We start from the raw sequence: 26,122 nt of genomic DNA on the forward strand, positions 1-26,122 counted from the left end.
GTTGACTGTGTGCCTGTCTGGCTTTCCAGAGTCCTGGCACTTTAATTTTGAGTTTAGGTAGACAGTTTTTTAAACTTGAAAAGCTCTACAGAAAATAAGCTTTTTCATACCACTCGTACATTTATATGTCTCATTCAGTTTCAAGAGTTGGCAACCCGATTCACACCAACGTAATTTGGGCTGCCATATAAAAGAATTTCGTGGAAGCATAACTTCAAAAATGAGATGGGTTGCCTATGTTACCGGCGATGAGGGATTTGCATATATACAGAAAATCAGGCGTCTCGCGTCTTTCAAGATTATAAAAAATAGTTACAACCAATTTTTATTCATTTTCAAAATTTTAAAATGGTGCAATTTCACCTTTTAGCAAATTTTTATGCAAAAAATGCTATCAAGTAAATACTGTTGGCAATATTATTTTTATAAACTATCCATTCCCAATACTGTACACATGTTGGTACCTACTTCTGGTCAGATACACAAACAGTAAGTTGGCGATTTCAGTATCCTCGTGATGAAAATAAAGAAAACTTGCGACGAATACAGTGAAGCGTAAATAGAACTTTCGACGTTAAGTTAATTGGTTACAGTTCATTAAAAATCTTCAACGGACCGCCATCCATACCACGTTGTTAGTATTTTTTCAAACTTTATAATTGGAACTCATATCTTGTCCACGTTGCGTTGGTCGTTCCTTATCTTCTGCTCGTAATTACAGCCGCTTTAATTTCACCATGTTTTTCCGATCACTTACAGTAGATCAAATTTTCATCGTAGGATGGATATTTCATTTTTCACTTCAGTAACTTTATTTTATAACCTTGTAATGTTCGATTACGCAGGTGGATTCCTTGTGCATAATAAGTAATCAGGTAGGTAACCATTCTCTGGAGGTTTGGAAGCACGTACCACCACGTCCATATCGTTTTCCAGATGAGTGGTAGCACCAAAATCTCGTGTTGAATTTATTTGCGGCCAACTGCGAAAGAGCAGGAAAAAAGTACATACGTTGGTATGTAGTATTTGGGCATCTCGAATAATGTTAAACAACAAATTAACTAATCTAAAACAAATTCTTCCCTCTCGCGCAGCGATACCTTTGAAGGCGAAAAGCTCATCATACGAAAGGTTAAATAAATCGTTCGACGTTGCTAAAAGGTATTCAATGAAGTAACCCCATTACTCCCAAAACACATTTCCAAACCGAATGTAATCTATTTTTCTTGTTTCTTTTGTTGAATTGTTTTCATTCGGTACGTCAAGTTTGTCAGTTCATTAGCAATAACATTTTTTGGTTCGATGTTCGACTATAGCCATAGCATATTTCACATCACATACGAGAGTACAAGGTATCTACTACAATTCTTGTGTGTAGTTGTCGACTTAAATTATTGTTCGCGGTCGTGAGTAGATTTTCAATTATTGACCGATTCAACGGTGGTATTTTTTTTCCTTTTTTTTTCTTTTTACAACTTCAAAGGAAATATTTTATTTCATTTTTGATTCGATTGACCATACGTTATTTGTGAAAATTGCCAATTTCGGAGCAATTTTTCATTTTTGCCGTCCGAGTCGTTGATACATTTTAGCACAGATGTAATTCCTTTCAGCGGTCATGTGGAATATATCATTACAATGGTAATTAGATCGTTCGAGGTTTGAAGTAGGTACAGTTTGGGCCAATATTTTTTCTAATTTTTCGAATAGGCTACGAGAATGGTATGAGAAAATACACTAAATATAGGTAGGTAGTTGTTTTCTTCATTGACTACCTAGTACCTACATTTCCCTTCAGTTCAATGCAATTCTCATACGTAATTTCACCTGATAACATTTCTGAATTCATTTCACCGAGGAAAACGTCTATTTATTGTATCAAAGCATTACGGAAAAATCACAATCTACGTCACTCAAAAGGATAAAATTGTGCATGCAGATACGTATACGTAATGAACGTTTTATAAAAATTACGTTTGTAGGTACCCAGTAACTCATATTTGATAAGATAACTTATGCTTAAGATAAATGTAAAACTCGATAAGTCCAAATCTATTCCTCGTATATATGCTCATAGAACCAATAAATTTTGAAAACGATAACAATGGATTGAACGAATCACGAGACCGGACCCAGCATTTTTTAACAAAAACACGTAGGTAATCCCCTATTGCTGAAAATGTTACCTGGAAAATCAGCTCGACGACAAATTCTAGTATTGCTTCCTTGTAAGTGGTTTTATATATTTTCCTTATGCATTTTTTTTTTTTTTTTTTTTTTTTATAAACTTACAATAAGTAATACCTTAATCGTTTACTATCGGTAAGCAAATTATACCTTTGAGTGATTTTTGTTGCAAGCATACGTCAATGGTATAACATCCGGATGCATAATTGGCTGGACAGCAAATGCAGTTTTCCTGCTGAATCTACCCGATGCTGAAATCACAGCCAGTGCTGAAGAACTGTGGTGGATTGTTTCGATGATGGAAATTGGCAAAATGATATTCTCCATTCCTGCCGGATTACTAGCTGATAAAGTTGGCAAAGAGAATATTTTGACTAATGTTGGACTGATACATTTCACCTCGTGGGTCATGTTATCCATTTGCACATCGATACCGCTCGTGTGCTTTGCTAGGTTAGTAAGTATTTTTTTCCTCGACGTGAACGCCCGAATTAATATTTACATAAGTGAAATTTAAGCCGGTAGGAGGAATACGAGACGTCATTATAGCTAAATTTAAGGCTTTCAAGAACGATATACGTGTAGGTATTAGGAACATATTAAGCTGTTTTCAATAGGCCTACGTATACTTAGATGCAATGAAAAGCTTGCTGAAGAAGTGAAATAATTTCGGCAATTAGACAAAATAGTAAGAAGATTATTTTCAATTCTTATCTATTTGGTAGGCATGTGAATGTTTGTGGTGATTTGAATGGAAGTATTAAAATTTATATATTTTGGCAATAATGTTACGAGGTGTAGGGAAATTTTGCAAAGATTTTCTCTTATTCTAAGAATAGAATGTTGACGTGAAAATTTTTATCGTTTTGGCGTTTCTAGAGTTTTAGAAAACATTCATCAGTCAATTTTTCCAAAATGTACATACCTCTTTCCTCTCTGCGAACAAATTTAATTTGAAAACATTTTTAAATAAAAAGGTAATTGGTGTGAAGTTTTTAACAAATTATAAATATCCAGCTCATTAGGTATACTTATACCTATAAATATTTTTCTGCTGATTGGAATATCTCTCTTGTAAAAAAAAGTAGAAAACCTTATTCAAAGCACTCTTGAATCCTGAGAAATTACTTTAAATGATAAAAATGACTGAAAAATCAAGTATTCAGTTTCCAACAATTTTTTTGAATATCTATTTATTTTTTTTTTTAAATCATTATAAGTAAGCACTTCAATTTCCAAAAAATTCCTTCAGTCTTTAGAAAATTTTAAAAAGTTTTACTGAGAGTTATGAGTTTGAAGTATCAAGAAAAAACTTTTAGCTCAAAAAAACTAGTTCATTTTGCTTTAATAAGCCACAAAACTGGTTCATAATTGGCCAGTGAGCTCGAATGTAGCATTTTTATACAAATGAGTACCTACCAAGATATTTTCATTACATTGTCATTTGAATGTACTTCTCATTCTCTTCAGTACAGATTTGAATAAAAAGGAAAAAGAACGAAAAAAAAAAATCGAAACGGAATTTTCAGCAACTGAAATTTGTTTTTCTACGTATGTAAATGTCGTTCAATTCTTTGAATTTTATAGCTCACCTGTCAATTCTGTAACTCTGAAATAATATCCAATCAACACTTTCTATTTTACTGTCTCTCCCTCAAAACGAAACGCCATTCCTCAAATACTTCAGAACTTTACCCTACATTTTCCGACAACATCAAACAGATGGAAAACATTCTTAGATTCATCAAAGAAATCACCCTGTCGAACCAAATCTGGACTAACTTCTCGAAACTGGGCATAAAATTCCTGGCAATTATAAGTACACGCCCAGTATAAAAAAAAATTGAAAAAAAATCAGGAAAACCTGTATTCTTGTCTTTTTTTGGAAAAACAAGATTGTAATACGCCTAACCTACCAGTTTATAACAACATATTTTCGCATTTGTGAGCCATTTTGAAATTTAGCTTTGTAAAATGCTTCTTCTGAATCTCCTCTTCATTTTCATTAAAATTTCCTTCAAAATATTTGGTACTAAGTATTCACTATTCACCATCTACTTGCCTTCGCATTAAATTTCTAGTTAATTTTTTTTTCAAACAGTCACAAAGGATCCACTGCACACTACGTACCTATTTTTACAAACTGAAAAATTCACTCAAATAATTCACAAATAAAAATTTTTCATTCCAGATTTCTAGCCGGAATTGGCACAGCTCTACTAAACGCAACTGCAATGGCCACAATAGGTGAAATCGCATCTCCCGAAATCCGCGGAACCTTAGCTACCCTCCAGCAAACATGTGTCCTGCTAGGCAACCTCTCCCAAGCACTGATCACAGCCATCTATCCATCATACAGTGTTCTCGCATATGTCGCCACCATCATCTCATCCGTTTACTTCATCACCATGTATTGGCTGATCGAAACACCCAGTTCGCTCATAAAAGCTGAAAAATTTAACCAAGCCAAAAGCAATCTAGCATACCTGCGACCTGATAAAACCCAAAATGAAATAGACCTAGAGTTTGATCAACTCAAAACCTACATCGAAGAAGAAAATTTCCTAACACGTGATACCAGTTGTTGGCAAATTATTACAACTAAAAACACCTTTAAACCGATACTCATCACAGCTAGTATCAATTTTTTCATGTTATTAACCGGTGTCTCGGTCGTACTCGCCTACATCACTGAAATAGTACCATATAATAACATAATCGACAGGAAATTCTACCCATTGATAATCATGTCCGTTTCTGTATTTTCTTCTTTAACAACCAACCTATTCATTGATAGAATACCACGTCGAATACTTTTCATCACCGTTGCAATAATGATATTTTTCACTCAAGCCAGCAATGGGCTAATGTATTATTTCTATACAGCTTTCGGCGTCAGTTCGTGCGCCTTTATTTTTACATTCGGTAATTTATTTTTCCGAGTGCTCTGGGCTTTCTTACTTTTACCTCTTAGTAGCGTAATTAGGTCAGAAATTTTCCCTCAGAATGTTAAAGGTATAGGGAATGCGTTTTGTGATATGGCTCAAGCCATGTCAATCACTTTAACTTTTAAACTATACGAATGCATGAATTCGAACAATCAATTGACCGATCTGTACTACATTTTTGCCATCAGTGCAATCGTTATGCTAGGAATTGTGTATTTTTATTTGCCGGAAGGACGTGGAAAATCATTGGTAGAGATACAGAAACAAGAAATACAGAAAATGGGCAATTGATGCGTAGTTCTAGAAATAAGTTCCTAGTTATCTTCATAACTTCTTCTCTCTTTTTCTAAAGAAAAGAGAATATTTTGAGTCTCATTTTTTACACATGGTTGTTACATTTTAATAAAATGACATGAAACATGATTTTTTACATTGTTATTTTTCACTAGTACTTTTAAAATAAAATAAGAGAACATTTTTTGGACATTTTTTTGAGATTAATGCTGATTTTTTGAATTTTTGGGAAATACAAGTGGAGCGATGAAAGTTGTTGAAGAGATTGAATCGAAAAAATGAATTGATATTTGCATTTTACGCTCTTTAAAACGTGTGAAACGATATGTCACATGATACTCGAATTTTTTTTTACATTCTGACCAAAATTTGGGGGTTCGTATCCCCTCCATGGTTTTGAGATTCCCATCACAAGAATTTCATATTTGTAGGTAAATACATATCTTGAAAATTGTTTGTTTCCTGAAATTTCTTCAAATTTTTAAATTATAACTCCAAAATTTGCAAGTTTTTGAAAATGTAGCTTTAAAAAAAAGCTAATAAACTTCAAAATTTGTAAATTTTGGCAAATATTTTTGAGCTTAAGGCCAATTACCTTTAAAATTTCACAAACAGAATTTCTCCAAGTTGGAGCATGCAGTTTCAAACACTTAAACTCTGAGGGTAAATTTTGAAAATCCTCAGACATTTTTTTCGCGATCCACCCCCAATGTTTACACTCTTTTTGATCATCACAAATGGAAGAGCGATGTTCTTTTTTTTAAAAAAGAAATGAAACCAGAAGATCGAAAAACGCCGTTAATTTTGATTTTCCAATTAAAAATTTAATCATTCGATCAATTTTTTTCTAGAAAACACCAAATTACTGAGTATAAGTAGGTACTTTCATATCGATTAATTTTCAATATTACCAGTAAAACGAAGTGAATTAAATCATCCACTCCTAATTAAATAAAATCACGCAGAGGGAGCAATGCTCCAAATATGCAAAACGAGTGAATTTAAATTAAATCCCAAAAAGTACAAGGTTCAAGGATGTAATTAAAAAGTACATATTGTACGTATTACGAAACATGGTAAGGGTTTTCGTCAAAAATTAATTAAAGGAAATGTACATATGAAAATAATGAAACCTTATAATCAAAGATGATACAGATTCCGAAAGCTTTATTAATCCTTGCATGAAGTTCTAGTATTAGATTATAATCTTCGTTTTCAGACGTGTTTACGGGTACGTGGGGTAGTGATAATTTTTTTATACATATCTACGTTAAAAAGCTTCTCGTCAGCTCAAATTAACGCTTCGGAAGTTAAGAATAAAAAGAGTTTACCTTTGCAGTAGATCAATACCTACCTAGCTATTTCCTCCTTCGAAGTATTGTGCTCACTTGCGTAATTGATAGTGAGATACAGGAATGATTGCAAGATACTGGTAGATAGTCTTCGTTTGTGATAAAAATATATCTCATTAATTAAGTATAATAGGTCAACCATTCGTGCGATCAAAGAGGATGAGGGGTGAATGAGAAAAATTTAAACATACTGCGAGTATTGAATTTCATCTCACGTCCCTTTTTTGTTTACCCTAAAATGAAAAAAAAAAAAAAAAAACTAAAAAACGTAAAAATTAATTATAATCAATAACGTACGTTGGAGAAAATTTCATAAATCACTTGACATAAAATATTGTTTAAAAAAAGCTTTCAAAGTGAAAAATTGATCATATCACAATTGAAATTATTTAGGTAAGTACCTCAGACTTGAAAAAATGTAAAATTTTGATTTTACAAAAAAAATACCCCCTTTCTCGGAATTTTTTTTGAATTTTCGCGACATTTGAAAATTTTACTGGAGATGCTCAAGTAAATCTCACTGGTGGAGAGATGATTTTTCAGACTGAAAGACTCGAAAATAATTGAAAACCAAAATTTTTATTTGCCAATATCATTTTTACAGGTTTGCTAGAATTTAGAAAACTTTTGAAGATGATCTATTCTCCTAAAACCTCTAAAATTGACCAAAAATGATAACATATTTTGATGTTGAGATTTCGAAATGGGTTTAGGGCAAATTACATCAATATTTTTGGGAAATCACTTCATTTCAAAATATCCTAGAAATTCCAAAAATCAATCAGGAGAAGAAGCACACTATTATTAAATAATGATAAAATGTCTGAAAACTCGTGAGAGTAAAATATTTGGCAAAAAAAAATAGGAGAAAAATGCAAAATGAATTCCGAGAAAAATTGATTAGCTATCTTATTTCAACTTTCACTGCTATTTATCATTTTCGTTCTATACAGGGTGTCCGGGGAGTGGTGGTACAAACTTCAGATTTGGATACAACCGGGCACGACTAACTCTAAGAAAAAAGATTATGTAAACGTGTGGTCTACCTTCAAAATTGAAGGGACAAAATAAATTTCTATAGTACTTTTAAAAACGAGAAAAATTACCAATTGCAAAATCGTAATAAAAAAATATATGCGGAAATGAATTCTACTTCAAAAATAAGCAAATTTTGTTGTAATCATTTTTTCTCTTACTCTAAAATTAAAAAAAATTTTGAAGCTCAAAAATTGTAAATTTAATGAAATTTTTATCAAGTTTTAGAGTAAGAAAAAAAATGATCGTAACAAAAATTATTTATAGCCCCTTCGGCCTTCAATTTGCAAGTTGAGCAAAAAGTCATAATCGGTAATTTTGTTCATTTTTAAAAGTAAGTACTACCAACCCCATGGTCGAAATTGGATTTTAACTATTGAATTTTAAAAACGTATTTTGCCCCTTCAACTTTCAAGATAGGCAACTTGTTTATCTTACGTTTTTTTTTAATACTCGATTTGATCACAGCAAATGATTCTCCATAAAAAATTATCCCAAATAAAATATAACTCTTGGAAAAGTACACATCACAACAAATAAAATTACTATAGGTAGTATATGTTCCCAAAAAGTAGTTCAACATGGGAAAAATTCGTGTATTTTTCAGATGAAATGCAAATTATTGAAAATTAAAGTAGATGCGTAAATATCTATCTCCATTAAAAAGAAATCAAACATTAATTAAGCTAACTCACTTTTCATTCCAATTTTCTCAAAAAATATAGTCAATTTTTCATTTGTATCTGTGCCGATAAAACAGCTGACGAAATAAATTTTAATATTTCCGAGGCTCGAGTCTAAAAATCTTCAATTAATTATAATCGCAAACATAAAAATATTAAAATTTAATAAATTTTTCTTCTTGACTTTGTATTCGTATCAAAACATGGCCGTTGAGCGCTTATCATCTTATCCATTTACTGAGCAAACATATTTTATTCAACGAGGCGAAAAATTTTTCAATTTAATATTCTTCCGATAGGTATTCTTCCTACATATTTTGAATTTTCTCACGAAATAAGCACCTACCTATGAGAATGAGATACACCTACAGGAAGAGTGTACAGTTATATTTCAAAACGTAAACAAACTTCGAGAGAGAAAAAAAACAACATCGCCTTTTATGATTCGTTAAAAACTCGCCCTGCTCTCTAAAGCCTTTAATTATTTCATCATAATTTTCTGCTCGTCAACACCTGATATCTGTTATCGATTAAATTTTAAATTATCTAATTTACCCCTTTTTCCCCTACGAAGAATGAAACATTTGTAAAATTTTATCTCATCTAAGGCTATTACATTTTATGATGTAAATCACAAATCTTTTTCAGCATCTTGAAATCAGATCATCAGATAAATTAATACGAGGATGATAAAAAAATATATTCAGCACGAGGATATAAGAAGAAGAATCTTCAAGTTTGGTGATATTTGAAGTTGTATGCACCAAACTAGCAGAACATCTTCGAAGACACCCTCCTTGGTTATTATTCTCGTTTTTTTCATGATTTAGTATTACGTATTTTTAATATTGTTAAATTCATCATCCGCGAAAAAACAATGGATAAGAAGAAGCTCATAGAAGAAACTCCTGTTCCTGGAGTCGCAATTCGACGGCAACTGCTGATACTTCTACCAGGTAAATTGAATATTTTTCGATACCTACCTATAAAAATAAATTAGGTACCCAAGTTTACACTTCAGACTTTTGTTTCAGTTTTTGTCAATGTATTCATGATGGGAGTTACTGGTAGTTGGCCCTCGTATGCTCTCTATTTCTTCACCAAAACCAAAGACGTATCTGCTACGATGGCCGAATGTGCACAAATGGTTTCGATGGCGGAAATTGGACGAATAATATCAGCTATTCCGGGAGGAATATTGACTGATAAGTATGGACGAAAGAAGATCAACAGGCTTACCGGAATCATACATTTCACCGCTTGGGTTCTACTATCCTGCAGTACGAATATAATGTTGATATACATAGCTAGGTATGTTTCATTTTGTTTGATCTTATTATACCTATGTATTATGTTGGCCTAGATGGGTATACTTGAGTAGGTCTTTATTATAATCATGTAAGCTTCTTTTTAAAATTCGAAGCTAAAAATAGGGCACAGGGGAATGAAAGTACATACGAAGTTAGCGTATACGAATGCCTATTTTTGAATTACGAGTATGAGGGGAGGGGGCGTTGTATGCTTAGCATCTCATGTACCTACTTACATTAATTAATGATCTCGAGATAATAAAATTTTAGGTATTTGAATAATAATGTTCTTATCGAGTTTTTAAGAAACTGACGGAAACGCTATTTTATAGCTATAGAGATATTTGGATTAAATTAAAATCAATATCGATGATGGAATAGATATAGCAATTTGAAACTAATCGAGCCCGTTTTGAGTGATTTTTCCTCATATGAAATATTTTCTCAAAACATATGAAAACTGTTCGCATTGGTTTTTCAATATTTTGAGTTCTCGTTGAGAGAAAGGGTTGGGCGTCAACTTGAGAATCCGAAATTTTCTTCAGCATGTCTCTAAAACATTTGGCCATGATTTTTAAAAAACCACGTAATTTCGTCAAATTAAAAAAAAAAATGAAAAACGATCCCTACACTGTTCGATGCGTCAAACATTTCCAGAAAATGTTATTTTGGCCCCATATCTTTCTAAAAAAATATATTCAAGTGTGTTGTAAAATCAATTACTTAAGTATTTTGGAGCAATTTTAAATTCAAAATTGCTCAATAAATTTCAAAAATGGGAAATTTTTTTTAAAGATAGCGATTTTTTTATTTAAAAGTAATTTATCATAATTATGATATTTTTTTCTGAAACTCTCTCGGAAATCGAGATCCAGAGCGTATTGCTCCAACTGAAAAATTTTGAAATAGTTATGTTTTGAACCAAAATTAGGAAAATAAAGCGAGAGCCTCAGGTTCAAATCTAATTCTTGAATTTTGTATCACACTCTCATTAACATTATTCAATTATTCATTCAAATCTTTCTTCTCGTCCACTTCCTCCACATCTTGGAAAACATAAAAAAAAACTGGATTCGAAACCATAGTTTCAAATCCATAAGTAAATTTTTCAGTCTTTATTCTTTTTTCCAACGCAATTTATCCTTCAAATATTGTATTGAAAATACTTATTGTTTACATCAGTCTCCAAAACTCTTCTTTAGATTTATCAAATTATTATTTATTTACAAGTCAAAATTGACTGAGCATCTAGCGAACCTTCTCCTCTATTTTCTCTTCACAAAATTAATTTTTAGGTTAAAAAAAAATTGTGAATAAGATGGAATAGGTATTGGGTGAAAATTCAATTTCAGTTCTGACAGTTTCAAATATTCCTCCAATTTAGAATCTTTGAGCTCAGACGCTTTTTTCCCATAACATAGTGATTTGAGGTTCTTCACGAATTCAAAATTGACTCGAGACAAGCCTTCATTCAAGAGCATTTTTCAATTACTCAGAAAATTGACATTAAAAATAGTGGAATTTGAGAAAATTGAATTTTTGGCGAGAAAATGAAATTTGACAAGAAATAATTTTTATTTTTTCCCCTCTTAATAATTTTTACTTTGGGTTATTCGCTGCAGTCTTCAAATGCAAAATCAGAGATTGAAGTGAAAGAAATGAAAAATTACTATCCATTAGGTATAGGTATTTAAAAAAATATTTACTTACAAATTATAAATAACCGAGATTAAACTTCTCGCTAAAAAGTTCCAGAACTTTTCCATTTTAGCTTATTTTTCAACTATTCGCTTGCCTTTCATAGGGGAAAAAACTACGAAACGGAAATCGTTAAGCTGGTATTTTAAAACAAACCTCAACGATTAAGGATAGGCAGCCTTAAAGTTACTGTTTTAGTAACTTTTAACCATCAAAAAGCCACGAATGCATACTAAAGTAATCCCTATACTTATTGGAGTTTATTTTAAGATACCATTAGGTAAAACATAAGCTCGCAATTTCGATTCATAAAACGGCTATAATACGATAAAACAGAGCAATCGGGCAAAAAGTCAATTTTTTTCAAATTTTTCGGATGCCATTTGTGGTATGGTAAAGAATAATTCTAGCATTAGCTAAATAGGTACCTAACAGAAAAACTGAAAAAGAAAATATGAAATGTAGGCATCCTTTAAAAAACATTTCATCGCGGACCATTCATTTGAGCACACAACTTTCAAGGACTTTTTCTCATGAAAATCTCAACAGGCATTAATTGCGAACCAATAACACAAAAAATCTCTCCAAATATTACCAAAAAATACTCATTTAACCAACCCAATCAATCCATTTAAATCTCTCGCATTAAAAATCAAAACACCACATACATTTATTTGTTCCCAGCAATACCTATAGCTAATTCCAATACAGTCGTATTTTCACATCAATTCACCTGCCTTGTTAATTCCTCGGGGGAATAAATTAGCTTATGGAAGATTTAACCAACCTGCTTCGTAATTTGCATCAGGCGAATTATTGGCTTTAATTAATCTTCGACGATTAGGTAGCCGATATTAAATAAATAAAATTCTTCTTTAATGTTGCCTCATTATTTGAAACGAGCATGCAATTAAAAACAAATAGGTATAATGATGAAATAATTTTCGAATTTGTGTATTACAAAAAGGGTGGTTGAATATACCAAAAAGTAACTAAAAAGCTTTAAAACTTGGTGCAAATATTTATTGAAATTCGATTTGAAAAATTTAATAACCGCGGATTTTATTTGTACGTATAATTTATATCGTCGCAGATTTCACTAAAATATAGTTTTAAAAAAATGTTAATGCGAGTTTGAATTTGAATTTTAGAGGGAAAAAGGGGTGGGTGAAGAAGAGAGGAAGGATAACCTGTGAAAGCAGGTACCTACATAATATTTCTCTATGCTAATGTGTTACCATTTGTAAAAAAAAGAGTTTAATTTACGTACAAATTATATTGATTTTTTTGTCACAAACTCGAGATTAAAATAGGTATTTTTAAACACGTGAAATATTTTTCTAATATGCAATCTCTATCGTTTATTTTTCAGATTATTGCTCGGGATAGGAACCGCTCTGGTTAATGCAACCGCAACCACCAACATAGGCGAAGTGGCCTCTCCCCAAATTCGAGGCTCCCTTATTGGCATCTATTTGATATTCTTCTACTCTGGAGCCATTTTTCAAGGAATGACTTGCGCCATCTGGTCATCGTATAAAATTTTCACCTATGGTAACACGACCATTGCTGCTTTATATTTCGCGGTCACTTATTGGGCCATGGAGACACCGAATTTCTTGCTGAGCGTTCCAAAAAAAGAGAAAGCTTTAGAGAACTTGAAATATATACGGGCAGGATATTCCGAAGACGATATCAATATCGAGTATCAAAAAATGGACGAATACATTTCAGCCGAAAAAGAACAGAAGAAACAATTAAACTGGGCTAAATTTTTACGCTCGAAGCAAATCAGAGGACCATTGTTGATCACGTTTGTGTTGAATTTCTTGACTATGATGAGCGGTATTAATTTAGTCGGCTCGTACAACACTCTCATCATTCCAGACAACGATTACATCCCGAAAAAGTTCTACCCCCTGATTATGCAATGTCTGCTTTTCATACCGACCGTTCTTACGCCCTTTTACATGGATATGTTTCCAAGAAAGACATTGTATATTGTCGGAGCCGGATTAACTGGCATTATACAGCTGAGCAATGGAATATCTTACTACGTATTCCGTCAATACGATACGTTATTTTTCAAATGGACTTTTATAATTGGTAATTTAATGTTGAACGCTGCTTACGGAAGTTTATTAGGACCGACCAACAGTGCTATCAAATCGGAACTATTTCCGCAAGCTGTGAAAGGCCTGGGTGGCTCGTTAAGTATTATATCGCAAGCTACGGCGACTATTTTAAGTTATAAGTTATATCACATAATGGCAGCCAAATATTTACACTTTTTATACGGATTATTCTCGATAAGTTGTATAAGTTTAGTTTGTTTCGTGTATTTCGTGTTGCCAGAAGCCAGAGGAAAATTATTATCCGATTTACAAATAGATAAAGTCAAGAAGGTCAAGAAGCCTTCAACTGTGCAAGATGAATTCGAGAAACATAAGTCTGAAAATGTATAATATGTATAGGTGTATCTTTAAGTGTAACCTCTAAGTTCTCGGATAGTATTAAAAAATTGACGTATATGTTACTATTATCTAGTATATCAATATTAAGATTTGGCAATAAGATAAGAGAGAAATTGCTATCTAGGCCAGCTCAGGCAAAACTTAATCGATTCCAATGTCACCTTTTCATATTTTTTTTTTTTTTTGCTTCAAAATTTTAAAAATGGCCAACAAATTCATCTACTAGTTACCTTGTTAATAACATTTTTTTCAAACTTTTAAGAAGTGAAATTTGTCTCAGTAAAACTTTGAACGTTTATTCGTTTAATGCCGACAAAATATTCGCAAAGCCTTTGTATTTTTGTAAAATTTGGTGGGGATTTTAAAAATGTAATATTAATATATATATGTCAATTTTATTTTTAATTACTATTTTTTTTTTAAATTTTTGTGATGAGATGTTATTTTTGTAAATTTTATTGTTTTAATACAGTCTATTTCACGTGTTCAAATTTTTAGAAAATTTTTAATATGTAAGTACTTATTATTGATGTAGGTATTTTGAATTGAAGGAAAGGACGGAGAAGAGACAAGAAAATTCTGAAAATTTGTTTTTGAAAGTGCAGATGAAAGATAGCCTGATATTTTACTCATGTTGAAATGTCCAAAAAGCACGAAATGTAGTTTGAAATAACGCCATTATTAAAATTAAAGAAACGCCGGACACAATTATGTTGAAATGCCATGTTTTTCTCTCGGTCTAAATACATAATTGTTCAAAACAAATAAAAATAATTTTAAAACCTGACAAAATACTGGAATAAAAAAACCAAAACTAAAATACATACAAAGAATTCCTCATTTTCAGAAGAAAAAAAGTAGATAAATAATTACCTAATACAATACGTATATGTATTAACGGAATAGGTAGGTACCTAAGTAGTAAGTACCTACATTTGACGTTATTTTAATGTTTTTATTAGAGAGAGCTTAAAGAGCAAGAGAGACAAGCGGGTTAGGACAAAGGGTTTATTTGAGAAAGAGCCATCCATTCAGAGTTTAATTCTTTTCTTTAAAAAGTTTCAAATGAGTAGAACTGAGTAGTACAATTTCAACTCTTTCCAAAATGAGTTGGATTGACTCCCGAGTAGCACAATCTGTCGACCACCGAGAATACCAAATAGGCCATTTAAAAATTCATATACGATTCTCTTGAGCTAAAAAATGTCCATTAAAATAAAAATACCAGTATCAGGTACCCCAACGTACGCTAGATTTAAGATTCCTGAAAAAGATTCGCTTTTTTGATAAACATTGAGAGAAGACGTATTTTTTCCACATAAAATGCCTAGCAATAATTATGGTCAGCTAGCAGTTGAATATTTTTTGGTTCAATATAAGTCAACACTGATTTCATGATTCAATTGACAAAAAATTGAATCTTTAGACAAGGCTACAGCAAAAACTATAAATCAAAAAAATCTGAAATTTTAAATATGTATGCTTTGAACATAGACCTAGGCCCTTTTGATATTTTCAAAACATTTTCACCATTTATAGGGGGCCAAAAGAGGGGGTGAAGGTTGAATTTTCAAGATTTTGACGATTTTTTTGTACCATTCACTAATGGATAATGAATGGAATCTACATTTTAAATTTCATAAAATTCGGTTAAACCAATCTCTCGATATTGGTTTAAGTGTGTAGGAAAAAAATTACCAAAAAAACAGCGAAAATACTGCTTGACACTGCCAAAATTATGCTTGACACTTTGCAATTGTTTGTCGTATAACAATTGTTATACATATTTTCTGAAAGCTCTTTAAAAAATAAAAACATTGGTCTTCTTACTTTTTTAAATAAGTTCATATTTTTCGAGAAAATTGCATTGGCGTGATGTCCAAAACTGTCCAAATAGTTTGAGAATATTACTCCGCGGTGTTGCCGTACCGCCACCTACGGTTCGAAAACCGTGGGAGGGCGGGGGGGCAACACTACCGCGTCGCCTGATTACGAAGTGAGAATTTTTTATTACATATTTTTGGCAAAAAGGAATTTGATAATTTCAGCAAAAAGCAAGACTTTTTCAGAATTATTGCCAAAAAGTGATACTTTTTGATAATTTCTGCCAGATACCTATATGCAAGGCTTTTGGATAATTTTTTGAAAAGAAAATTATTTTCAATCGACATAATGTCTTTAGTTTTTTTTTTAGGAGGCTTAGTATTCGATATATTTACTATGCAAAAAAGGGATCATACTCATCACTTTAACCAAAAACGGACGTAAAACTTATTTTCGTAGCATGAATAATGAAATAGTATATTACACCTTTTTATTCGAAAAGTGTTATTTGTTTTCATTATTATTTTTTTCAATTTTTGGTAAAAAAAAGCTAGACCTTTCAGCTGCAAAAAAGCTAAAATTTTGGCAATAAGCTAGACTTTTGGGTAATTTTTTAAAAACAAGTACACGTAAACTTGGAATTTTTCAGAATTTTTCGCAAAAGAAAGAAACATACTAACTTCAATGTGTAGAAAAAATGTTGTATTTTAAAGAAAAAAATTGATTAATATTTTGTGTAAAATTTTGACTATTTTCATTTCAACAAAAAATCGATGATAAATTGATTAAATTTTTTAAATTCAAAAAAGCTACTGATTACAACAGCACAAGTACCTATGTAACAATTTTGAATCAATTTCCGCATCATTTTCATTTCTGAGTCATAATAGGCTTAAAATCAACTTCCAACTTCTATTTGTACTGAATTAATGCCTATTTTCAAGGCAATAAAATCGATAAATATTCCACATCAAGTTTTCACGTAGTATCATTTTGACCAAAAAAATGGTGAAAAATAGATCGAACTTCTGATTTAAAAACTTATCAATTATAAGTATAGTATACTTATCTACTACCATTTTGCAACAATTTTGAATCAATTTTTGACATGCTTTCATTCGAGCAAAAAATTGGTAAAAAATTGATTCATCTTTGAAATTCAAAAAAAGGCATATGATATCACAAATTTAAAACAAATTTCAATCAATTTTCACATCATTTCTATGACTTGGTAAAAATCTTCCTTCAATTGCCTTCAGCTTTTGTATGCATAATTGATGTCTATTGAGAAAGAAACATTAACGAACATTTGCAGTCAAGTTATAGGCCTTCAGCAAGAAATCAACCTAAAATCGATTTGGATTTCCATCATGAAATCGTTAGGTACCGATTAAAGTACCTACTATAATAAAGAAAGATTTAGGATCAAGTTTCCATCAATCTTGAATCTTGTTTAAAATTGTTGAAAACTATCAGTCGATTATTTTGAATTTATTTTTTGTCAATTTTCAAAATTGTCAAAAAAATGATGAAAAATATCCGTCGATTTCTACTCTAGATCAAAACTCGACCTCAAACTGAAAGTCGAGATGGTGTTTCGGAGGGGTCAGTGACGATAAGATGCATGACAGACTAGTCAGTGACCTTGAGAGGCCAGACAAACTGACATATGTACAACCTTGGAAAGCCATAATATGCACTATGCACCTACATAGCGAGCAACTGAGCAACCGAGCAACCAAGCAATCAAATCAAATTATTTTGTTTTGATTTACTCGGTTGCTCCAATCACCGAATGGATTTTGAAGTTGCTCGGTTGCCTCGCTATGTACTGTGCACACATATTGACTTGTCACTGACCTTAAGTGAGCAGACAGGCGACCTTGGAAGGCTGTATAGGTATGTCAGTGATCTTGAGAGGCCAGAAAGAAAGGCAGATGACTTTGAGAAGCAAAACAGACAAGTCAATGACCTGAAAATGTCAGATGGATGGACAGACGGACAGGTCAAAATGACCATAAAAGGTCAAGAAGACAGACAAGACGACCTTGGGAAGCCAGGCAGGCGAGTCAATGAACTAAAGAGACCAGACAGATGCGTCAATGACCTAGAAAGGGGTAGATTTAGTCCAGGTGATCATGTAGGTATAATTGTATAATCGAGAACACAAGAATTAAGTCAACTTGACAAAAAAAAAAACCGTAAATAGGTATGTACCTATCCATGATTTGAAACTTTCCTTGGAGAAGAAATTTTACATCCATTTTTTTTATTTTTCTGTTCTATTTTTTCTATTGAACCATAAGTAGGTACCATAAGGTCATCTCAGCCGACTTCGTTTCAATGAAATTTGCTCAAATTAGGTACTTTGGACTTGGTTTAGCGTACGACATGAAGGGGTTTGAATGAAGATGCCCCGGGGCGAAAGAGAAGGGGGGAATGGTAAAAAAAAGTCGTAACAGGTGATATCAAACAATAGTAAATCAAAAAGTTATATGTAACATATCCAAAAATCAGGCTCCCAGAGCTACTCGGAGGAGAGGAATTTCGGTTAATACTACAGCCTAGGTTACGAGTAGGTAGGTACCTACCAATAAATTTTATTTAAGATAAAATTTGATCGATATGATAAAGTTTGTCAATTTTGAGTCGTAAGTACTCGTACTTATCAAACACCAAATCTATTAAGTAAAATAATTTATTTCCCGAAAATATTCCATCATCGATCAATACTTGTTGCTATCATTTGAAATCTCAATGATAAGATAAAAAGATTGAAATGATAATTAGTGGGCCGATCTCCGGGAAAAAACAACACAGCAGTGAAAAAAATTCAAATACCAGAATGCTCATGTAGATAATCCACTATTTCGTACACGTATGTACGATCTCACATCATAAAAGTACCTGATAAATTCAGCAAGGACGTACAGCTTATCAAAATGACAAAAATTCCGACAGCAGCATTCTGGAGACAGATAATTTGTTTGGTGCCAGGTAAGGTAGCTTATATGATATTATAATTATTAAGATCGAATTAAACGAGGTAATAGGTACCTATCTATATTTTAACTTAAACTTTCAGTTTATCTGAACGTTCTTGTAATGGGTAGTGGACTTGGATGGCTTCCAAATGCCATGTACTTGTTGACCAAAGGGCAAGAAGTACGAGCGACATCTACGCAATGTGCATGGATAGCATCGTGCAGTATTTTTGGAAGACTTGTATTCGCAATACCGGCTGGAATTTTGGCCGATAAATATGGAAGGAAGGAAATCACCATATGTGTTGCTTTCTTACACTTTTCCGCTTGGTTGGGGTTGTCAATGAGTTCATCGATTGTGACCATTTATATAGGAAGGTAAGAATAAAAATAAGAACACCTATTTGATATTTTATTTCAATTTCTTATTGCTTGAGTATTATTGCGCAACAATCATCATATAAAATGCTTCTTTTCAGATTCGTCATAGGTTTAGCAGAAGTTTTGATAAACTCAACCGCACTGATATCAATAGGCGAAATAGCATCTGCTGAAAATCGTGGCCGATTGACCACCTTATACCACATTTGCGCGTCTTTTGGAGGAATATTATCATCACTCATAAGTCTAAGCTTTTCATCATACAGTACGCTTTCAAGGGGAATCGCAGCTCTTTCGTTTATAAGCCTCTTATCTATGTTTTGGGCATCAGAAACTCCGAGCTTTCTGGTCAGCTCATCGAAATTGAACGAAGCCAAGAATAATCTTCGCTATATCAGACGAGGATATAAAGAACAAGTGATAAATAACGAATTTGAAAAAATTAAAAATTACATCCAAGATGAAAAAGCTCGAAAGAAGACACTCAGTTGGATTAAATTTCTTAAATTGAAATCCATCCGGAAGCCATTATTAGTCGGTATCCTGGCGAATTTTTTCTCCAAATCGACTGGTGTGATGCTAATGAGAAATTACATTACACTCTTAATACCATCTAATAAGTTTGTGGCGAGAAGATATTACCCTCTAGTTATACAAACTCTCCTGTTATTGGTTTCCACAAATGCGACTCTTTATATCGATAAAATTCCACGTAGAACGTTGATTTTAGTTGGTTCTCTGATATTAGCAGGTATTAATGGAGTATGCGGATTATCTAGTTATTTGATGGCTGGAATTCAAAATGAAGATGATGTTTTTAGATGGGTTTTCATCGTGACGAATATTCTAGCTATATTATGTTACACGATTTCAGTTCAACCGGTGACCACTGTTTTGAAATCTGAACTTTATCCTCAATCTGTTAAAGGATTTTGTGTATCTCTAGGGTCTTTAAGTCAGTCATTGTCCACTGTATTATCATATCAAATGTATCATTTCACCGAAAATTTATCTATCCTTTACGTTATGTATATTGTATTTTCAATTAACTCTGTACTTTTATATCTAATTATGCATTTTTTTATGCCCGAAGGCCTCGGAACTTCACTCACCGATTTACAGATGACATTTAAAGAACCCACTTTGCAAGATGGTCACAGTGTTGAGAAAAATTCGCAAACGTGAAAAACGTGTATCATCATAATTATAAGCTATTTTGTTACTCAGCCTCAGGCATATACGTAAGACAAGTATTTTGTATTGTACATATCTATTTCAGTACGTTGAGGTATCGCCTCAATTTTATTCTTATGTATTCATTCACTCAAGTAGGTATACTTTCTTGATATACGCGTAAGCCTTTTAGACTACCTTCTTTTTTCTTAGGTATTTTTGCAAATCTTGTTTTTTTAATAAAATTTTTATTTTACATTTTCGTGTTGGAAAATTAATTTTGAAAAAAATAATAGGTAGGTAGGTATCGCATTCTCAGAAAAATAGAGAAACATGTCCAATAAACATCTACCTATTAAAGTTTCCAATAGGAAGGTATTCTACCAAATAGAAACTTGAAGGCACATTCCCTTGAATTTTTTGATTCTTATTTCACATTTTAACTTCTAACATAGGTAAGTAGTCTATAGGGGGAGGGAAAATGCGCAGATTTTTGAGTTACACTACATGAGATGATCAACTTTGAGTATCTATACCAAAGAAAGATCATCGACTCCCTCCCTCGCTGTAGACTACAGATCTTTGGAAATGGTTTTCAGCTGACTAATCCAGGTTTTCCAGACTAATTTTTCAAGATTTTTTTTTTGAACAAAAATGATTATGACGAGCAATTATCCAACCTATTACATATTTTACCTATGAGAAAAGGTACAATCCATCCTGATAATTTTTAAAAGGAGAAAGAGGCCTTTTTGGAAAAAAAATAGAACACAATTTTTTAATCTGATTTACCAGAATGAAGCAAAAGTAAAGCTTGCTTATACGTTTTATTATGACTCCAGGATTGGGAGTGGGATCACGTACCTAACGAAATTCGTTCAGGAGTCTAAGAACTCAAAATTCGGACTGGGCTAAAAAAAATTAAAACTAAAAGTTTCAGTTTTAATTTCTCAAGTTCTAGTGTTCAAATTTTTTCAATATTTTAACATGGATATATTTTTTGCATCGTGGTCATTCTGAAATTTGTGTGACGCTGACTTTTTAAAAATTGAAAAAAAAATCATTTGATTTTCTGACATTATTACCTGTATCAGATTTTTGAAAACCTGAAAAAAATCCATCAACTTTTAAAAAAAAATTAGTGGAAAAAACCAATGATTTTCTGATAAGATGTCATACATATTGAAAAAAAAAAAAATACAATGAATTCTTAACATTAAGTCAGACTTTTGAAAAATCGGTAAAAATTCTTATGTCAGCGCAAACTCTGAGACTTCAAGTCTTAAAATTATGCCAGACTTTTGAAAACTGCAAAATGACCAATTTTTCACATTTTAACATTATTTCAGACTTTCTAGTCTTTTTCTGACTTTTAAGGACGTTGAAAATATCCAGATAAAATTCTTGAGATTATGTCAAACTTTTAAAAAACTTGAAAAAAAATTATCTACAATTAGATACTCATAATTCTTAACATGAAGCAAAAAACATACCTATCCATAATATTAAATTCACAAAGAAACGCCATTTAAGAAATTTTTTACTCGAAAAACAGTATAAAAAATTGCAACGCTTTATTGCCAACGTTGATATTTGGCAATTATGAAACCGACTGTTTTATATTCGAACTTTGAGAGTTGAAGGAGAGGAAGTTAAATTTGAATCTTGAAGAATAAACAAGCAAAAAAAGGAGAAAATGGCCAAATAATTTAACGAGAACAAAAATTATAAAAAAATCAGTTTCAGTTTAGTTCCAAGTTTTCCAGCTCTAAATTCAGATGCTTAAATTTCTAGTAGGAGGCGAATGGAGTGAAAATGGTCCAAAAAATTCAAATTAGAATTCACTTGATAGGAAATAAAAATTTGCACATATCCAAAAATCAGCCCAGCAGAGCATTTGGAAAGGGAAGACTCTCATTTTTTTCGTGTTTTTAACCTCGAAAAACCTTATATCAGGTGCTCATTTTAACCTCCCAGGAAGCTAAAATTTAGCATGTACAAATATATCCAAAGGATGTTCGTGATGTGTTTTTTTGAGGTTTTTTCCTTTCAAATTCCTTCTCATCTCTTTTTATTTGACAAAAAAAATGGGTTTTCAGGGCTTTTTAAAATAGTTTTTGATTTTGTGTCATCGCTGGAGTTTTCTTAAATTGGCCCAAGAGGCTGGAATTTGCCATGCACATTTGGAGGGTGCTGTAGATATGCTCTAAGGAGGGGCTTGACTTTTTCAATCCCTTCTCATTCTTCTTCGGCAACAAGAAATGAATGTTTGCCTATTTCTGGATTAGAAAAACTGGGATTGTTTACATAATATCATTTTGCATTTTTTTTTCAATCCTCACAGCACAAAAGAAGTAAAAAGAACGAAATACCTATCCCAAAATTTCAGGTGAGTTCAGATATGTTTTATATTCGTAGTTCTCTAAAAGATGTACTATTTCAAGTGCAATCGAGTTCAGATTTAATAAGAATAAGTACAAGATGAGTTCACAAGATAAGGGGGATTTATTGACCATAATATCGATCCATTCAATTAAAATTACGATATAATTTCTACTACCTACTATTCAATATCTCTATTAAAAATATGTATGTGAACTCAATAAATGAATAGAACAGTGTATGCTTCATCCAGACGAAATTCGCAGGAGAAAAAAATATTGTGTTTGAATTAATTCTTGTGGTGAATCATTGTGAACTAAGTATAGTGTGAAAATTAAAATAAAAGAAAATGAAGTTTCATAATAATTCACATTCTGTTCGAACTTTATAAATCATTTATACTTGACTTATTAGTGTGGTTACTTGTGAATAAATTGATCAACATGAGTAGAAAAGTGCCTTTGGAAGCAGTCCGGAAGCAAATAATCACCTTATTCCCAGGTAAATTGCCTAACATCGTTACCTACCTAATGGAGGATAATTTTACGAGGAGCATTGAGTAGGTAGATTACCATACCTCTAATGATTTATTTTTATGTACTTACGTACATACATTGAACTTTCAGTATACATGATCGTATTTGTAATGGGCTGTGCCGACGGATGGCTTCCAAATGCCATGTACTTTTTCTTAGCAGGCGAAGAGGTTCATGCGACAACTTCACAATGCTCGATTATTTCACTGGCCACTGAATTTGGAAGAATTATTTTCGCAATACCAGCAGGAATTTTGGTAGATAAATATGGCAGGAGAAATATCGCTGTATGCATTGCTTTTTTATTTTTTTCTGCCTGGGTGGGGATTTCATTAAGTGGATCTCTAGTCACCATTTACACAGGAAGGTAAAAATTCAAATTCTTACCTGAACACTCGAGATAAATGCAAACGCAAATACTTACTTACCTACTCAAAAGCTCAATTACATTCTCAAAACTGTTTTCGATTTCAGATTCATCATAGGACTAGCAGAAGCAATGATATACGCTACATCGCTTGTAGCAATCGGTGAAGTGGCATCTCCAGAAATTCGTGGTCAATTACTGAGCATAGGTTTAATTTGCATCAACATTGGTCTACTATTACCATCCATCATGAGCGTAATATTCGCCTCGTATAGAGTTCTATCTTGGGGTATCACAATTTTCACCGGGATCAGTCTTTTATCTATGTTTTGGATGACCGAGACACCGAGTCATTTAGTCAGCGTATCGAAACTCAAACAAGCCAAAAGCATCCTTCACAATATTAGAAAGGGATACAAAAAACACGAGATAAACGAAGAATTTGAAGAACTCAAGAAATACATCGAAGATGAAAAAACTCGACGGAACGAGCTCAGTTGGCTGAAATTCCTTAACACAAAATCCATCAGGAAACCCTTAATAACGGGTATTTTGCTCAACGTGTTCTCAATTCTGACCGGAAGTGTTTTGATAAAAATATACATCACTGCTATCATTCCATTCAACGATTTCGTACCGAAGAAATTCTATCCTCTGATTATCCAAAGCTGCTTACTCTGTATCGCTTTCAGCACAACGTTTTACATCGATAAATTCCCTCGAAGGATTATTTTCCTCTTTGGAGCTTCAACGATGGCCATAGTCAATGCGATCTGTGCTTTGGCAAATTATGTTGCTACGATGGATCAAAATCAGCATGTTTTCAAGTGGATTTTTATTCTCGGTAATATGCTATCGGTGATTTGTTATGGGGCTGCGATTCAGCCTGTGAATAGCGCTCTCAAAGCTGAACTTTATCCTCAAGCGATGAAAGGATTTTGCGGATCTCTTACGATTATAAGTCAGGCGTTATCTTTCATAATTGCGTTCCAATTGTACAACTTGATCAGAAGTTACTGCCATCTTTCTTTATTGTACGTGATATTTTCGATCAACTCGTTAATATTGTGTTCAATTATATACTACTTTTTGCCAGAGAGTCGAGGAGAGTCTCTGGTTGATTTGCAAAAGAAATTCAACGAGGAAATTGTCTCATGTGATGACGTAAGTGTCGAAAAAAAATGATGAAAGTATTTAGAAGGATCAGACTTGAGACGCGATTCCGAATCGCGTTTCGGAATTGCGGGAATCAAGAAGTAAATATTGTGAGTCTGATTCCAGAATCCGAATCTTCTAGAAGAAGAATCGCATGAAAGTTTTGTGACTTTTTAACATGGAACTATTGCCATAAAACTACCACAACCATGTTCATTTTCAAAATTTTCTGTACCTATTTGATTATTAGCTAGAATAAAACAAATACTTAGCGTTGAGAATCAGAAAGGAATCGTGCGAGTGGAATCGTAAGAGAATCTCGACTGACTTCAATTTTCAGGGAATCGGATTCAGAGTCGCGTTTCTCAGACGTGAGAAGTTGAATCGTTCCAGGGTTCGATTCTTTGGATCACAGGAATCAAATTGAAAGAATCCGAATAATCCGATCCCGAACGACTCGGAATCGCTCCCAGTACCTGACGTGGATACGCATTTACTTACCAAGAAAATTTTGCTTTGTTGTTTTTGGTTTTCAAATAAATCATAACTTTTTCAAGCTAACGAGTAGATATTCCTTTTATTTTTTGCTTAAAACAAAAATAAAAAACATCTTGCGCAGTTCGCAAGATCAACCGACTTTGCTCTAAATATACCCCAGTAATTTACCAACATTTATCTCAGTAATTTACCAGACATTACTTAAAAATTTACCAATTTATCAAAATGCGCGGAAGTACCCAAATTTACCGATTTAATGAATACGAAAAGTCGAAAACATCGACAAAATAAAATAGTCAATCATAAGTAGCCATCATATTACACTTTTATGAAATTGATTTTCAAATAAAAATTAGCGTACTTATGAAGACGTAACCCTCATATTACAAGTGGAATAATATATCAGGAAAATTGTTGACAAAAAACAAAATTATTACCGAAATTTACCAATTTACCGAAATTTAGCTATTTACCAAAATTTACCAATTTACCAAAATTTACCAATTTACCTATTTACCGAAATTTACCTATTTACCGAAATTTACCTATTTACCGAAATTTACCTATTTACTGAAATTTACCTATTTACCAAAATTTACCTATTTACCGAAATTTACCAATTTACCGAAATTTACCAATTCACCAAAATTTACCGATTTACCAAAATTTACAGATTTACCAAAATTTACCAATTTACCAAAATTTACCGATTTACCAAAATTTACCGATTTACCAAAATTTACCAATTTACCAACATTTACCAATTTACCAAAATTTACCTATTTACCAAAATTTACCTATTTACCAAAATTTACCAATTTACCTAAATTTACCGATTTAC

At 32.4% G+C, this 26,122-nt stretch overlaps 4 protein-coding genes across 4 annotated transcripts; all 4 read left to right on the plus strand.

The window, feature by feature from the left end:
* The first annotated feature begins 2,014 nt into the window (after positions 1-2,014).
* On the plus strand, positions 2,015-5,558 carry LOC135836401 (facilitated trehalose transporter Tret1-like). The gene is made up of 3 exons (XM_065351219.1): positions 2,015-2,228; positions 2,361-2,640; positions 4,379-5,558. The coding sequence occupies exons 1-3, from the start codon at positions 2,180-2,182 to the stop codon at positions 5,424-5,426; spliced, it is 1,377 nt and encodes a 458-aa protein (XP_065207291.1). The 5' UTR covers positions 2,015-2,179; the 3' UTR covers positions 5,427-5,558.
* Positions 5,559-9,194: 3,636 nt separating this feature from the next.
* On the plus strand, positions 9,195-14,472 carry LOC135836402 (facilitated trehalose transporter Tret1-like). Its single transcript, XM_065351220.1, has 3 exons — positions 9,195-9,455; positions 9,534-9,810; positions 12,880-14,472. Exons 1-3 carry the CDS (start codon positions 9,377-9,379, stop codon positions 13,970-13,972), a joined length of 1,449 nt encoding a protein of 482 aa, XP_065207292.1. The 5' UTR covers positions 9,195-9,376; the 3' UTR covers positions 13,973-14,472.
* A 4,128-nt stretch (positions 14,473-18,600) lies between these two features.
* Positions 18,601-20,601, plus strand: LOC135836404 (glucose transporter GlcP-like). Its single transcript, XM_065351222.1, has 3 exons — positions 18,601-18,802; positions 18,891-19,167; positions 19,269-20,601. The coding sequence occupies exons 1-3, from the start codon at positions 18,748-18,750 to the stop codon at positions 20,353-20,355; spliced, it is 1,419 nt and encodes a 472-aa protein (XP_065207294.1). The 5' UTR covers positions 18,601-18,747; the 3' UTR covers positions 20,356-20,601.
* A 2,322-nt stretch (positions 20,602-22,923) lies between these two features.
* Positions 22,924-25,344, plus strand: LOC135836405 (glucose transporter GlcP-like). Its single transcript, XM_065351223.1, has 3 exons — positions 22,924-23,226; positions 23,352-23,628; positions 23,736-25,344. Exons 1-3 carry the CDS (start codon positions 23,169-23,171, stop codon positions 24,811-24,813), a joined length of 1,413 nt encoding a protein of 470 aa, XP_065207295.1. The 5' UTR covers positions 22,924-23,168; the 3' UTR covers positions 24,814-25,344.
* The last annotated feature ends 778 nt before the right edge of the window (positions 25,345-26,122 follow it).

Source organism: Planococcus citri, chromosome 2 (genome assembly GCF_950023065.1).
Source record: "Planococcus citri chromosome 2, ihPlaCitr1.1, whole genome shotgun sequence".
Taxonomy (NCBI): domain Eukaryota; kingdom Metazoa; phylum Arthropoda; class Insecta; order Hemiptera; family Pseudococcidae; genus Planococcus; species Planococcus citri.

What these genes read in the sequence shown, in the direction of transcription:
- LOC135836401 (XM_065351219.1), top strand. Translation starts at nt 2,180, where the DNA reads ATGTTACCTGGAAAATCAGCTCGACGACAAATTCTAGTATTGCTTCCT. An exon ending in AATTCTAGTATTGCTTCCTT is followed by an intron (nt 2,229 to 2,360) that starts GTAAGTGGTTTT and finishes TTTTGTTGCAAG; the next exon opens with CATACGTCAATGGTATAACA. An exon ending in CCGCTCGTGTGCTTTGCTAG is followed by an intron (nt 2,641 to 4,378) that starts GTTAGTAAGTAT and finishes TTTTCATTCCAG; the next exon opens with ATTTCTAGCCGGAATTGGCA.
- LOC135836402 (XM_065351220.1), top strand. Translation starts at nt 9,377, where the DNA reads ATGGATAAGAAGAAGCTCATAGAAGAAACTCCTGTTCCTGGAGTCGCA. An exon ending in ACTGCTGATACTTCTACCAG is followed by an intron (nt 9,456 to 9,533) that starts GTAAATTGAATA and finishes CTTTTGTTTCAG; the next exon opens with TTTTTGTCAATGTATTCATG. An exon ending in ATGTTGATATACATAGCTAG is followed by an intron (nt 9,811 to 12,879) that starts GTATGTTTCATT and finishes TTTATTTTTCAG; the next exon opens with ATTATTGCTCGGGATAGGAA.
- LOC135836404 (XM_065351222.1), top strand. Translation starts at nt 18,748, where the DNA reads ATGACAAAAATTCCGACAGCAGCATTCTGGAGACAGATAATTTGTTTG. An exon ending in GATAATTTGTTTGGTGCCAG is followed by an intron (nt 18,803 to 18,890) that starts GTAAGGTAGCTT and finishes TTAAACTTTCAG; the next exon opens with TTTATCTGAACGTTCTTGTA. An exon ending in GTGACCATTTATATAGGAAG is followed by an intron (nt 19,168 to 19,268) that starts GTAAGAATAAAA and finishes GCTTCTTTTCAG; the next exon opens with ATTCGTCATAGGTTTAGCAG.
- LOC135836405 (XM_065351223.1), top strand. Translation starts at nt 23,169, where the DNA reads ATGAGTAGAAAAGTGCCTTTGGAAGCAGTCCGGAAGCAAATAATCACC. An exon ending in AATAATCACCTTATTCCCAG is followed by an intron (nt 23,227 to 23,351) that starts GTAAATTGCCTA and finishes TTGAACTTTCAG; the next exon opens with TATACATGATCGTATTTGTA. An exon ending in GTCACCATTTACACAGGAAG is followed by an intron (nt 23,629 to 23,735) that starts GTAAAAATTCAA and finishes TTTCGATTTCAG; the next exon opens with ATTCATCATAGGACTAGCAG.